This window comes from Rissa tridactyla, chromosome 7 (genome assembly GCF_028500815.1).
Source record: "Rissa tridactyla isolate bRisTri1 chromosome 7, bRisTri1.patW.cur.20221130, whole genome shotgun sequence".
NCBI lineage: Eukaryota > Metazoa > Chordata > Aves > Charadriiformes > Laridae > Rissa > Rissa tridactyla.
This window is the reverse complement of record NC_071472.1, coordinates 7,925,313-7,941,112: the sequence shown is the minus strand read 5'-3', so window position 1 is coordinate 7,941,112 and position 15,800 is coordinate 7,925,313. Positions and strand designations below refer to the sequence as shown.

Here is a 15,800-nt window from a genome sequence, read left to right as displayed (position 1 = left end):
ATGAGGCGGAATTTAGCCCTATTGGTTTCCAGCCATTCAGAACAGTAAAGTAAATTTTAGATTCAAACCCTGTCTCTGAATTGTTTGCTGTGACATTTATCCAATATCTTCCAAAGGTGATAACATTTGAGAACTATATTTTAATGTACTAATCTGCTTGATATCTTACCAGGCCAAACCTCAGGATACTTTAGATCTAGCCCAGATATTAAATGATGACTTAGCTGCTACAGTAAAAAAGTACCCCAAGAGGTTTATCGGCTTGGGTACGTTACCTTTGCAAGCTCCAGACCTGGCTGTGAAGGAAATGCATCGCTGCGTGAATGAACTTGGGTTTCCTGGAGTACAAATAGGATCTCATGTCAATGAATGGGACCTGAATGCACCAGAACTGTATGATATTTATGCTGTGAGTAAATGTTTCTTTCCTTTTTTTAGGGAATTCTGTGATATGGAATTCTGTCTAAAAATCTTGGGACACAGTCATCAATTAAATTTATAGACACATTAAAACATTTGAGCCTTCTAATCTGCTTAGTGATCAGAGCTTTAATTATATATGATAATTCATTATAGGTTATAATTATATAGGATATAATGACAGTAATACAATATAAAACATTCTGAAACATACTTTATAATAATGAATAACAAAATCTTTTTATTACATGAGTTCTCATTGTAGAGTTGCCTTCTTGGTTTGTGAGATAAGTGCAGTATCAAATAAAGCATTTCTGCACTGTTTGCTTTTGGGTTCAAGTTACTGTATCCAATACTACTGAGATTATTGATGCAACTCCCTGAGATTTTCGGATACCTATAGAGCCAAAGTACCATACAGAATTATGCAAATGTGACCAAAAGTTCCAAACTGAATTTATTGATTATAAAATGAATTTGATTGCATTTCTTAAATAGCCTGAGGTCCAAATGAGGATGGTCATTTGTCTAAATTACAGGATTTAATTAATGTACATTCTGTATCTGTTTCACAGGTTATTGTAGCTGTCAGCTTGAAATTGATCCATAGAGGTTATTCTTCAGAATGATCAATTTATCAAGAATTCTGTTAGTATAGCATCTGGACTGTTTGTTTTTATGGTCATATACAGTCAGTTATCAACTTCCACTCTTGAAGATGCACACATTCACAGAATCACAGCATGGCTGAGGTTGGAAGGGACCTCTGCGTCTCATCTGGTCCAACCCCCTGCTCAAGCAGGGCCACCTAGAGCCAGGTACCCAGGGCCGTACCCAGATGGCTTTTGAATATCTCCAAGGGTGGAAATTCCACAGCCCGTCTGGGCAACCTGTGCCAGTGGTCAGTCACCCTCACAGTAAAAAAGTGTTTCCTGATGTTCAGAGGGAACCTCCTGTGTTTCAGTCTGTGCCTGTTGCCTCTGGTCCTGTCACAGGGCACCACAAAAGGAGCCTGACTCCATCTTCTTTACACCCTCCCTTCAAGTATTAATATACATTGATGAGATCCCCTCCAAACCTTCTTTTCTCAGGGCAAAACAGTCCCAGCTCTCTCAGCATTTCCTTACAGGAGAGATGCTCCAGTCCCTTCATCATCTTTGGACTCTCTCCAGTAGCTCCATTTCTCTCTTACACTGGGATTCCTCTCTTGTACTGGGATTTCTCTCTTATACTTATAACACATGCAGGAAGTAACCTCTATCAATTTTAGAAACATCTCTGGATAATAAAGATTGTGAAAATAAGGCATATTTGATAATTAACTTTATCAATCTACCAAGCTAGTTATTGAATTGCTATTTTTAGTTTACAAATGTAGATGGCAATTACTCCCTACAATCCAAAAGTTGCAGCTTTATTTATGCATGTATGGGTAAATAAACCCAAATTTTTCAAATGTGTGATAATCTCCTTGGCAACAAGAGGAGGTCCAGAAATACATCTGACAAAATGAAGCTGTTAAATCCTGGTTAAGCATATGAATGACTCTGATGACTGTATATTTAAATTTAAGCACATAGTTAAATTACTCAGTCATAATCAGCTTCCTGTATTATTCTTCTGTTTTCATTTCCAAAGATGTCAGTAGTCTGGGAAAATTTAATATACTTGAGTGGAGATGGATTATTGATCAGAATACAGCTAGATTTCAAACTGTTAGGGTGGATTAGGAATGGTTTTTTAAGCCAGGCAGAGGGCCAAAGGGGACAAATATAGTGCAACAGCAATGAAATTCTGCAAAACCATCCTAAACCGGTTCTATAAAACATTATGAGAATTCATCCTTATATGTGTAATGAAACCAAAGGAGTGCTAGTTTGAACCAAGTTTTATGCTGCAGGATGCCTACAAACACAGCTAAAAAAGCATTTTTGTACCACATTATTCTGAGGAACACTTGGCTTACTGAAAAGACATTATCATCAGTGTTTCCAATCGTGTAGTCTCAAAAAGAACTTTGAAACTTCAGGATATGGCCCAGAGGAGTAAATATAACCAACTATTGCTTATAGGTTTTACTTCTGGGCCTATTTTCATTATTAGTACTAATGCTCAGTAGTTTTGCAGGTAATCTTTAAAGCATAGCTAAGAACTATGATGCATTTTGGTATGATTAATCAAGATTTAGATTTTTTGGTTTTGCTGCAGGCTGCCGAAAAATTAAATTGCAGTCTCTTTGTACATCCCTGGGACATGCAGATAGACGGAAGAATGTCCAAATACTGGTTTCCCTGGCTAATAGGTGAGTTTATATTTACTTTGCTTAATCTAAATCTATGAACTGTCACTGGATGATGCCCAGAAGACTGTTGCAAAGGGGAAAGTACAGAGAAAAATCACATGATTTTCCTATCAATCTTTTTATTTTAAACCAAGTACTACAATTAATCTGTTGTGTTAATTCAGCAGTCATTCATTTTTAAGCTTGTTTACTTTGTCTAACTTAAAAACCTAGAATTAACTAATTATTCAGACTAGCAACAGAATCTAGTATTCTCTTTTGTCCTAAATACAAAGAGCAGATTACTAAGGAAAAGTGAATTGTCTCTGAAACGAGCTCCTCAAAAATAATGTGAGTAAATGAAGGAGTAGGGAAAACTAAACATTACTTCCTAGAATTTCTTGGAATATTTCCTAGAAATAGGTTGATCAGAGGAAATAAATCCAAGTTCGCATCAACTGTAGCTGCAAACAACATGTACTTTGAAAGCTCCCCATACATGTAGGGAATTGGCTAGTTTCTGTTTTTTCCCCGTCTGCTAGGTAAATCAGAAGAACATTGAATAACAGGAGGTAGGTTATACTGCTACCTAGAAATATTTAGATCTGATTCTGGCCGCATCTGGAGTCCTGTGTCCAGTTCTGCGCTCCCTGGTTCAAGAAGGACAGGGAACTGCTGGAGAGGGTACAGCAAAGAGCTACCAAGATGATGAGGGGACTCGAACACCTCTCTTGTGAAGAAAGGCTGAGGGATTTGGGTCTCTTCAGTCTGGAAAAAAGACAGCTGAGGGGGGATCTTATCAATGCTTATAAATACTGAAAGGGTGGGTGTCAGGAGGATGGGGCCAGGCTCTTTTCAGTGGTGCCCGGGGACAGGACAAGAGGTAACGGGCACAAACTTGAACATAGGAAGTTCCACCCAAACATGAGGAGGAACTTCTTTCCTTTGAGGGTGTCAGAGCACTGGCACAGGCTGCCCAGAGAGGTGGTGGAGTCTCCATCTCTGGAGACATTCAAAACCTGCCTGGATGTGTTCCTGTGCAGCCTGCTCTAGGTGACCCTGCTCTGGCAGGGGGGTTGGACCAGATGATCTCCAGAGGTCCCTTCCAACCCTACCATTCTGTGATTCTGTGATTCCGTCTTCACTTATTCTGTTTTGCATTGTTTTGTATTGCATGGTTTTGCATTGCCTTTAATCGAGGTGTTCTGAAAAACACATTATATATATAATACATATTCTACAATATACACTGGAAAATCTCAGTGTCCCAATCACCAGTGCATTATCTTAAAACAATATCAATTAGTCTTAATCAGAGCAGGCTCAACAACACAGATTTAAAAAGAGACTAAAATTATCGCATTTACTTAACAAAGTATAATTAAAATATTTTCCTACATGTCGTAACTAAACCCCAAATCTGTGTTGGAATATCCACTGACATATCTGCCCCACATTCCACGCAAAAGAAACCCAGAAACACGGGTGAGAAGAGAACCTGGCGTATTCCAGACTTGTCTTTGAGCTTGGATAACAGGGGAATCGAGCCTGTAGTGCGCAGTTCAGGACATATCCAACCCGCCTGTCAGCTGTCCTAGTGATGTAGGATAAAAACTGGTCTTAGAATTCAGATCTTAGCTTCCAGTCCTGTGTCCTCATTTCAGTTAATTAATGTTCAACTCTGTGTTCCTCTAGTAGAAATAATGCATAACCTTTGGCAGCTGCTCTGTAACTATTATTTTTTCAGTAGGCTCAAGGCTAATTGAAGAAAATGAAGATAGCATTTAAAACTCAAATGGGAAAATAAAAATTAAAATTCTCATACAATAAAGCTTTTTTTGTTCTTAGGCATGCCAGCAGAAACAACCATAGCCATTTGCTCCATGATCATGGGAGGAATTTTTGAAAAATTTCCTAAACTGAAAGTTTGCTTTGCACACGGAGGTAAGTAATATACCATATGAAACACCTGCTCTTCAGTTGAGCATGATACAATTGTATTTTCTGGTATGCCAGCTAATAGAGTTACCATCTTAAGTCTGCCACCAGCTGAGTACTCTTTATCCCAAAGAAGATAATCTGCCAGATTGTCTGCATGTATGAACACTCTCTAGCCTGTTTCAGCCAGTGTTTGAACTGTTAAAACAGCCTTTCAGGGAAACGAGGAGGAAGGGGAGACAGGAAATCGTTTGGGGAAAGGGACAAGGAAGTAGCAGGAGGAATTTGGGCGTCACAGTAGTGAAGAAGTGGGAAAACGGAGAAAGCAGCTAATGAAGGGGAAGGAACAAAAACTTGCTAGTGCACTTTCTTTCTTTCTAAATAGCTGACAGTAAAACTTACGGATCTCTGTTGATAAAGTGGCTTTTTTTCCTCCTGCGTATTTTCAGCTTCTGTTACTAAAAATTTCTTCTTGCAGGTGGAGCTTTTCCATACACAGTGGGGCGAATCTCCCATGGATTCAACATGCGTCCTGACTTGTGTGCAGTGGATAATAAGGTGGATCCAAGAAAATACCTTGGTTCGTTTTACACGGACTCTCTTGTCCATGATCGTGGTGCACTAAAGCTGCTGACAAGTGTAATAGGAGAGGTGAGTTTTAATGCTTCCAGAAGCAGGTGAGTCATTCTTTATTTAATTCTCTATGAAACAACAAAAGGAGAAGAGAGGAAGAAAGCAGGAAGAAGACAGCGTATTCACCCAGTAAAATCATAACCTGAGCTATTACAAACTGATGTGCTTCTGCCACGTTGATAATGTTTCTACTATATGGAGTTACTGAAATGGTTTTAATCCAGGAAATCACGCGCTGTGAACCTTAGTTCAGTGAGGCTACTTCCTTGTGTAAGGCTGTTCAGGGTGGAACTGCAAGCAGAGACTGCTTCATTTGGAGCCTTGTTTTCAAATGGTTTAATTTTCACACTCAAGTGTGTACTTGAAGAAATCAGATTGTATTTCCACTTGGGAAGCTATAGGCAGAAGAAAATCAATACTAAATTTTTTGCGAGGATCCTGGAGAGCACATTAAATGTCGTGGGTTTGCAAAAATTTTTTAATTGTTAGAGTGTAAAGAAATCTCTGTAGTTTAGCAACCTGTTTAAATTAGGTACAGAATGGGAGAGAAAAATCCAAGAACATTTAATAAATTCCTTCTCATTAGCAAATGTTCAGAAAGGGGTTGAAGATGGCATTGCTCATGCCAGCTTCCAATGGATCACTACAAATCAGTAAGAGACCTGTATTTGTGTCTTGATCTCTGGACCTCATGGAGTTTCTGCAGCTAGCAGGCAGGTACCTACCAGATGTCAAAAACAGAAATGCAAGCTCTGATATTGACTTTCTTGTCTCAACAACTGTAGCTGCCATTTCCTGTTCATTAGTTTCTAGGCTCACATAGTACTTTCTCACATACGGGGCTGTTGCTGTTGTCAGGGCCTCTTGTATGACCAAAGTTTACAAAGACAGCTAAGCCGCGTGTTTTCTTTTTCTCTACAGAAAAGATACTGTTGAATTCCCATTTTCATCTCTTAACGGTGTGAACAGGTTGCTGCAATAAATCTGTACTAGAACTGGTACAGAGGTGACTTGCCTAGGCCAGCCAAAAATAATAATGCAGAAGAAACTATCGCTTTCCTTTATCATGGTACTCTGTCCTATCTCAGCCTTTTGAAATTCATGCGTTTTCAGTCTGTGCTGCACAGGAAATCCGTAGCTTTGGGACTGGACTTCTGCCTGCAGCTCCCCTACAGTTATGCCTTTTAGGAAAACTTTGTATTTGAAGATTAATGAAAAATTCAACAATGTGACAGCACAACCACAGCTTGAAACAATATTATAGAAAGTTTTTGTAAAGTGTGTATGTATGTACACATACAATAACACTACAGCTCTGAGGAGAGGAGAGAGAATACCTCTTTCTTAAATCCACCATGAGCCAAAAATAGATTTATGGCAGGAGCTCCATAAAATATGCAAAGAAACTACCATTCAGCCTAGTTCCGTGAGAAACAAATAAGATAAAAAGCAGGTCAATTTACTTGTCAGAAGACCTGCTAATAAGCTGTTAGTATTGGAAAGTTCTTATAACATCAGTGGGTATTAACTTGGGTGCCATTTGTTAATTTCTTTCTATCTATATAGACATGTTATAGCATTTTTTTTGTCAGTGCTAGTCCTAGCAAACACTGATGGAGAGATTTCTGTGCCAGGGATGAAGGTATAGGCACCAGATGGGTTATTAACAAAATACTAGGGCTCCAGCCCAATATTGATTTCTGTTAATTTCTGTTACCGACTTCTAAATAGTAAATACATCATGGTCAACATCCCAGGAATTTTTACTATGCATTACCTTTTGAAGCAAACTGTAGCTTACAGTACTCAAGTGGCTTTAAGTAGTTTTTACAATAGATTTAAAAACTTTGCTAGATGTGATGTGCACTTCCAGGTTACAAGACACCCAAAGGCTTATGGAGTAACAGTTCAGCAGCACTTGCCTTCAGTTGTGTCCTTTTCTGAGAAGTCTCCCCAAATTTAGACCATGTTCATCCTAACGTCAGAAATTAAGTTTCTTAGCACACTAAATTTGACCAGTGTACCATGTAAATTTGACCGTGGGATGTTTCTATCATCTTTAATTCTCCTCTGAATACTTTGAGCTCAAGCAATGTGACGTGAGGTGGAACCCCAATGCTGAAAAGTCAGATCCCAAAAACTTACATGCTTTTAACACTCCAGAGAACTTGAAAAAAAGTATATTTTCTTTATCTTTTTCATAGCCTAAGGCATTTTATCCTTGAAAGAAACATTCACTTCACATTTTCAAGCTTTACTTTATAACCATGAAGATGAAAAAGCTTTCTCTTTTTTCTGATGAAAGTTGATATTCTTACATAATACTATTCCAAGTGTCAAATGCATAAAAAAATGCCAAATATCTCAGCCTTTTCAGTGCAGTCATGTGTTGGCAGAGTAACACGTAGAAGAGGAATAAATGCTGGGCTAAAAACAGTGGGGTTGGGTCCTGAGGATAACAGTGTAACTTTATGAGCTGAAGGTTTGAAATAGGACAGGTCTCTAGAGTACAGCCAGGAGCTGCACAGGAAGGGCATCGGTGTGTGTAAAGATGTGCTTAGACATGGCTTCGGGGCCTCAGGGAACAGCCATTACCTGGCACCAGAATGTGAAGCCTTGGCTTTGAGCTTATGAATATTAAAATCCACAGTGACAGCTGTGATGAGTCATGCACATTTAACTTCATCCCTCCTTAGTTTTGGGTGCAGGTTAATTGGAGCCTATATCCCAGTTAAAGGAAGCAGAAGGATAAATTCCTGAGAAAGAATTGTGTAAGACTGCAAAATTGCTGTAGTTCTTCGCTCCTCCCATGATGAGGTAGCTTGAAGTGAATATAAATAAACACAAAATCCCTAATGATGCTGGCTCTAAAAAGTGAAGAACTGGGTTGACAGGTGATTAAATGATTCAGTGTATCTCTGCAAAAACTTCCCCGTGGTGATTCCTCAAGAGCCATCACCCAAAGGTAAAACGTTCTCTGGCCAGAAGTTGGAGCTAAATTGGCTATAGCAACCTGGCCTTTTTTTGAGAGGTATCCCAATAGTAGGAAAGAAGGTGAGATTCAAGGCAAATACAATTTCGCACTAATATAAGAGGTCAAACTCATGCTTGATGCCCTTTGAGATTCATTTTAAGATTCAGGTCCCTATTTCTGTGAAAAAGTTCTATTGGTTAAAAGGGTCCATGGGCATTAATAATTAGCCGTATGTACCTTTTTAAAAGGAGACATGCACAAATTAAGACATTGAACTAAAAGTCCTCTAGGGAAAACTGATTATATACTTTGGAATAATACAATAATACATCGGTTATGCTAGGAGTATTACTTATCTGCAGAAACTTCACAGGACTTCTCTGAGGCTGGTTGCTAAAGACAGGTATCACAATCCCCATTTTATAGATGGGTACAAAACTGAAGCTCAAGAGTAGAAATTAATAACCTAATATCACTAGTAGCAGAGCAATAATGCTGCTTCTAAATTTTTCTTATTAATTTACAGCTCTTAATTTTACTGCTAATGAACAGATAACATGATTAGCTGTGAAACACTTTAAACTAGAGGAAAAGAAAAATATAATTGAAATAATACATACATTATCCCAATGAGGGCGTGTGATTTCTTTCTGCTCTGGTATATAGGAGATGTAAACAAGAATGTACAACCTTCCTGGCTTACTTAATCTTGACTAATAACCAGCTGGGCAAATACTGTGTTTCTTCGCCTTTGCTTAGAAATCCATTTTCTCATATAAACCCAGTATGCATATTCGTTGGGGTTTTTAATATGACACACATTTGTTTATTGTATCTGAAGAAAATGTCTTGGTATCAGATTGACCGTTATAAATAAAAGAATGTATTTAGTTGCTTAAACGTACACACATCCAAATATATTTTGTTTAATTACACTCAAAACTTCATTTAGTAGACAGAGGGTATAAATTCTCCTAATCTTATGGCAAGGCTTCTATAATAAATTATAACACAACAATATAGGACAGAACAATAGAATGCATGTCTTCTGTTTGGATTTCTTGTAAGATTTTTTATAGGTTCTTTCAGAGACTCTCGGGTGACATCTACTGGAAATGAAAAAAATAAAAATTAGAAAAAGAAAACATTTGACAAATAAGAGAAATGAATCATTTTATAAAATAAAATAACTGAATTATATTTTCTTCATCCTATTTCAGCATTGGTAGCGGAGTTCAAATATTATAACAAGTGCCACAAATTCATGAGCTTGACTTCAAATTCCTGAGACATTTAAAAACATATATTTTTAATGAAAACTGTGGTTTTCAAATATTCATGTCTCCAGGAGATGAAGCTTAAAGGAAAATAGACTTTTGATAAAATAAAGAGAGTTTGCAGTATGCAATCTCCAAGGTAGATAAAATGGGGAAATATCATTCCAGTGTGAAAATGAACCAATAAGAATGTGGACCTATTGAGGATCTGCCTATTTCTTTTCAGCTCTGATAATAGAAATTATGCATACAGACTTTTATTGAATTTTCTTTCCACTGCTTTCAGAAACAAATCATAGCATGTCACTCATATTCTCAGATACGTGTTTCAAACACACAGCTAATATCTGATCCCAGTTAAAGACAATGGCATTTTAAAAACATTATAGACTTCCAAAAATACGTGAAATTTTGTAAGTGAGATTTTGGTTTTGTTATCTGAAGCTGAATACTAGTTAAATTAAATTAAATTAAATTAGTTTTTTTATTTAAGTGTTTGTGGTAATTCTACATTGTGCCATGCTTTAAGTATTATCACATAGCAGTTATTACAGCTTTTAAAGTATCACATAAAAGATAATTTTGATTGCTTTGTATTTTTCATTACACATTTTTCTCATATATATATAATTTTAAGTTTGTGTGTGTCTGTGTGCGTGTGTAGTCAAGAACTTCAAATTCAGGAATGCAAATTCAAGCATCTTTTCTGAGATTGGTGGAGAACTTTCTGAGATTCTTAAAGAAATGTGTCAAAAACGCTCATACTCATTTTGGACTGTACACAGCAGTGCAGAACATGCAATGCGCATGAAAAAGAACCAAAAAGTAAGCCAAGAGACAGAAAGAAGAATTCTGTTTACCCTTTATTGGCTGCTTACTTATAGCAACACTTAACCAAGATTAATCATTGCATTTTAGGTGAACTACTCTCAGAAGCAGTATGAGTAGTATTAGGAGACAATAGATGCCTTTCTGTTACATTTCAAACCAGCACCACAGTACAGAAAATCAACCTGAGTAGGAAATTACCATCTGTGTTGTATCCATCTAAGCTATACATAGTCAAGTCATTGTTTTAAAGCTTTCTTTTTTCCTAATGAAAGTCAGAACACAAAGATTATCTTCATATTCACTTTTGTAATTAATCAGTCCAATATATACATGTAATTTCCTGTGGTTTATTATAAATTCCAGAAAGCACTTACAACTATATTGTTTAATGTTACTATAAAATGCTTTCTTATTACCAGGACAAAGTTATTTTGGGGACGGATTACCCTTTTCCACTTGGGGAACTGGAACCTGGAAAACTGATTGATTCAATGGATGACTTTGACAATAAATTGAAGGTATGACCTTTACATTTGGGGGGTTTTTACCACCTTTTTAAGCCTCTAGTTTTAGGCCTGAGATAAAACACTGAAAAAATCAGTGTAGTACACTGATTTCTGCAAAGGCTGGAAGAGGACCTTTAGTCTCTTCGCAACAGTTCACTTTAAAGAACAAGTAAAAGCTTTTGAGTAAAACATGAGTTAAGCACACACAAACATATATATGTGTTTTGTTTTTACAGGATAAACTTAAGGCTGGAAATGCTCTGGAATTTTTGGGTCTTAGCAGAAAACAATTTGAATAATTATGACGATACTAGAGAGACCAAACTTCGGAAATAGCTCTGAATGCTTAGGGAAACTTCAATTTGTATGTGCAATTATACAGATGAAAAATAAATTTGACAAGTATATTACAGTCTAGTGTTATTTCCAAAACAATAGCAAGGGTACTAGAAATGAGTACCCACAGGTATTTCTGTGCATTTGAGGATGTAGGTTGTCTTTAAACAATTTTTAAATCCCTGCTTTCATAAAAAAAAAAAAGGAAAGATTTCATCTTTTGCAGTTGTAATAAGAATCTCTGAATGATAATCACCGTCATGTTATTAGGACTTGATTCCCAGGAAAAAAGAAAATTATGAGAAAATTATGACTTGCATCCGTTACATGTTAATCTTTGTTATGCCCCCCAAAAAAATTTAAAAGAACCTTAAAATGGAATTTAAACATAATTTTGTTGGTGCCCAATAAAAGGCAACATTTGCCTTTATCCGCTGATTGAGATTGCGGCGTACCACGCTTCAGCTCAGCACTGCAAGTATAGCACTGACACCTTGTAAATGTTGTGATAGGATGAAAAAGGTTTATGTGGGGACTTGTGCTTTTCAGCTGCCTCCTACACCACTGGCAACTTACTAATCAGAAACAATTTGAACAATATGGTTGTAGGTGCAGAAATGATGTATTTGTGTGGGTAATACTTTATGCATCACTGTCACTGTCAAAATAAATACTAGTGTTTGGCAACAGTATGGTTTAATGTTCCATTCCTTAAAAAATACTTCCTACAAGTAAGGCTGGGTACTTTAAATGTTGAAACGCTAATGCTGTATCTAGTTTTGAGTCCTGCTATAGGAATGGAAAGATGGTTTACTTTATGGACTCTCGATTGAAATGGGTTTTCATGATTATCCAGTGAGTGCACAGGCATCCTCCTCCCGAGTCAGAAAAATGCTAATGAGCACTTGCAGTCTCCATTCTCATAGGATCGTTTGCTGGCTACGTGTGGTGTCACCATTCCTCTGTTTAATCTTAGAACACTCCAGGAAGAAACAGCATTAGACAGAATTCGGTTTGTAGCTGTGTCTATAACTGTCCTTTTGTCACAGACTGAACGTGAAGGATGCTGAACATCAGCAGCTCCTGCTGATACCAGCCTCTGTTGGACTACAAAGAAGGCTTTGTCCTTCTTTACAGCGTCAAAAAACAAAACAAGTAGTTTGTGCAGGTTAATTATATGTGTTCCTAACTATTGTATTTGGATCTTTACTATATTGCTTCTCCAAATGTATTCCATAAATAAAAGACCACTGGACATCAGAAGCTGAAGTAGACAGCAGCTCACAGGTTTATGCCCTGCGAATATCATGTTTTCATGTAAGAGGAAAAGACGACCTAGATAAAATAGCTTTAACAATATCTGTTGTGCTCAGGTTTGCAAGACTTCTGTTGACCTTTTTTATTTAAATATCTATATGCAAGCATTGAGCTACTTATATGTACAATTTTTCAACCAGATTATTTTAATTAAATTTCAAAGTAGAAGAAAGGCAACTTCCTTCTCATGTAGTATTCTTTTCCTTCAGCATATTTGATTTTCACAGATGCTTAAATGGATTTAAGAGGAAAATGTATTGCGATTCCTACAGTACCTTTTAATTGGATTAATTCTTCGGGTTTTTTTATGAATGAAACCTGTTAAGTGAGTGCGAATGCAATGTTACATCTTTGGGGACTAAGGTCCGGAACCTCTCCAATAACAAGAACGGTAGTTAATTACCTTAACCTGTGACTGAATAGGTGATTGCAGCACTCTGTATGGCAATTAATTAATGTGCATACCCTGCATAAATCATATTCGTTATGCGCTGTCACTATTTAATGATGTTCTCCTTATTCTCAATGTGTTAAGATTTTTAAGACAGGGATATATATAATCTTCCCTACATCTTCCTTTATTTTCATTAACAAAGCTAATGTAAAATTCTAATCACAGTCAGACAAGAACATTCTTAATACTCTTCCAGCAATTATTGAAGGAATAAAAAAAGCAAGTTGAACACCCAAACTCCATTAGTTTTACACAGTGATTTAAACAATGAGGTAAAACATTGAACTTTAAGATTGTTAAAGACACAAAAATACAAAGGGAAAAATCAGCTCCTAATTACAACAGAAGTTTTTGTAGTTAAATTTCCTCTGCAAATGCAGAATCTTAAAGATGATTTACAATTGGGAATATCAGGCAAGTAATGCATGGCTGTCCGTGCTGCATTATACATCAATATATTTTGTTAGTGTTCTGTTGGGTGCGGTTATAAAACTATAACTGCTTGTAGAAAATTTGCACTGAAGTTGTAAAAGAACAAGTTGTAACATGACTTTAGGTCAACAAAACTGCTGTAGAGTGCTAGTGGCGTATGACTAAACATGAGAAGTTTTTTGGAGCTCTCATTTTGACTAATGATGATCAGAACTTTAAGTAAAGACAAGTACCTTTTTGTACCCTTTGAACCCCAGATCCAGTAATCTCAAGCTATTGCTGAAAATCAGTAACTGAATACATAAAGCACTTAAGTTTTTTTCTGTCCTCTGTATATCTGAGTGCCCAGTGAGAACTATCTGCAAGCTGCATTACAGCAGGTGTTAGCATAGAGTTAAATGGAGTTGCTGAGTAGACCGTGCTTGAAATGTAAGGAAATTTAGGAGGACTATTTTTTTTCCTGAAGGGAGGAGAGAAGGCTGCATTTCTTCACCCCACAGCCGTAAGAGACAGGATGTTTCATTCCAGCACTTTACCACGTAGGCTGTGTCACTGCTAGGGCACCTGAGTTCATCTGGGAACAAGCTAGAGGCTTAATGCTAGCCACACAAAAATAACATTTGGTAGCATAATATTATTTCAGGGTGAAATAGGAATGGTCAAAAGGTTTAGAAAGGGATCTTAATTCTTAGAGGTAGCTGAAGTAGAGGAGTTCGGAGAAGTTTCTGTTCAATGCAATGTGAGCATATGCATCTTCTCTGTGTACAGCAGAGTACCTGACTTGCTGGAGCCATCAATCTGGAGGGACACCAGGTATCACTGGACAGCTTTAATTCCACCTTTTTGGCACCGAATTCCTGAGAAGTACTACCTGTAGAAGTTAGTTATTGCTTATAGAGGTGTGATTATCATATGCACCATACTCTGGAGATGCAGGAATTGCTGTGGGATTCTTAAGTGTTCCTGCACTGAAGACAGACATGCTTTGCCTAGATGTTTGCTACTGTCGGTACCAGGAACAGAATTACAGGTGCATCATGCCTTTCACAATCTTGACTTTTTCTTGCAGAATGATTGTAGTGACTTCAAATACATTAGAGCTTCCCACCTTCTCCCTGCAGCCTCTATTCACAGCTTTTTGCTCTGTCCAACACAACAATCAATTAGGATTTCCAGACATTTTAGCCCTTAAGACAGATGGTCTTTTATTCTGGTGCCCCCAAACAACTTATTTCAAATCTGCAAGAATCAGAAAGGCAAATTTACGTTGTCCTCTCCATATGACAGCTTCTGCCCCCTTGTTTGTGCCGCTGTGCACTGTCTGTGAGGCAATACATGGGATCACTTGAAACACTTAAGAATGATACATAATCCATATGGATACACACATCACCATACTATAATTGTCAGACACGCACCACGCTAGCACCACCACTGACTTCACTGAGAAAAATGTGTGCTCCTACACATCAGCTGTTCAAACTACAGCACGTAAGCACCAGCCAGATTCAAAACATCTAAATGCATTCTTCACACATATAAAATGTGATTGCTGATGGTGCCTATTTTTTTATTTCGATGGCAGAAGATAAAATCTAATTGCCCCTAGTTAAAATAATTCAAAGTTGAAAAGTATCATTATGGTTTCTAAACCACTGCTAGAATTCCTACAAACTGACCAAAATTTACAATGTAGCAAAGGAGTAGAACCTTACTGAATGTTCATGATAAAATAAAAAGAGATTCATCTTTTGTGTGACCAACGTTATGGTCTAGCCCAGAGCAGACCTTGGTCTACCAAAGGGCCGAATGGTGCAAACCTCGCACTGTGGTATTTGGGCAGGGTCACAGCGTCAGCCAACACTTTTGCCTGGCAGGAAGAGGCTATTTACCCCGCTCGTGTTCCCAACTGACCGCCCCTCAACCGGGGAGACAGGACTGGAGCCCACGCAGAGGGCGGCCGCAGCTCCGGCAGGAGGCCGCCATAGAGAGCCGGGACAGAGACACGCACCCTGACCCTGCTGCTGTCAGAGGGAGTTTCCCCTCTCAGATGAGGAAAAACCCCTCGGTTCGCCGCCGTTTCCCGAGGGCCACTGTCCTCCCCAGCCCGCCCCACTAAGCCGCCACCAACGGACCCTCAAGCAACCACCACCTCACACACCAACCACCGCCGCCACGGGAGGGCTTATCCACGCCGCACCACCCACAGCCAATCAGCGCCCGGCAGCCAGCCAATGAAGAGGCGTGCGGCGGAGACGTCACTTCCGTAATTCTAGAGCTCCCTCTGAGGTGCGGCCGTTCATGTCCCACTATGGCTGCCCGCGGCAGGCCACGTGACTCTCCCCCCTGGGCGGCCGCTCTTGCTGCGCGGCCGCCGGACTCTATAGTTCGGGGCGCATAG

At 38.3% G+C, this 15,800-nt stretch overlaps 1 protein-coding gene across 1 annotated transcript in view; it reads left to right on the top strand.

The window, feature by feature from the left end:
• Window positions 1-15,795, top strand: part of ACMSD (aminocarboxymuconate semialdehyde decarboxylase) — a 28,506-nt gene extending 12,711 nt beyond the window's left edge. Inside the window, exons 5-10 of the mRNA XM_054209706.1 lie at window positions 173-409; window positions 2,629-2,722; window positions 4,550-4,645; window positions 5,118-5,290; window positions 10,774-10,872; window positions 11,097-15,795. Of these exons, the coding sequence (XP_054065681.1) occupies window positions 173-409; window positions 2,629-2,722; window positions 4,550-4,645; window positions 5,118-5,290; window positions 10,774-10,872; window positions 11,097-11,159 (762 nt within the window). The 3' untranslated portion in view covers window positions 11,160-15,795. The remainder of the gene's footprint in view (window positions 1-172; window positions 410-2,628; window positions 2,723-4,549; window positions 4,646-5,117; window positions 5,291-10,773; window positions 10,873-11,096) is intronic.
• Window positions 15,796-15,800: the final 5 nt, after the last annotated feature.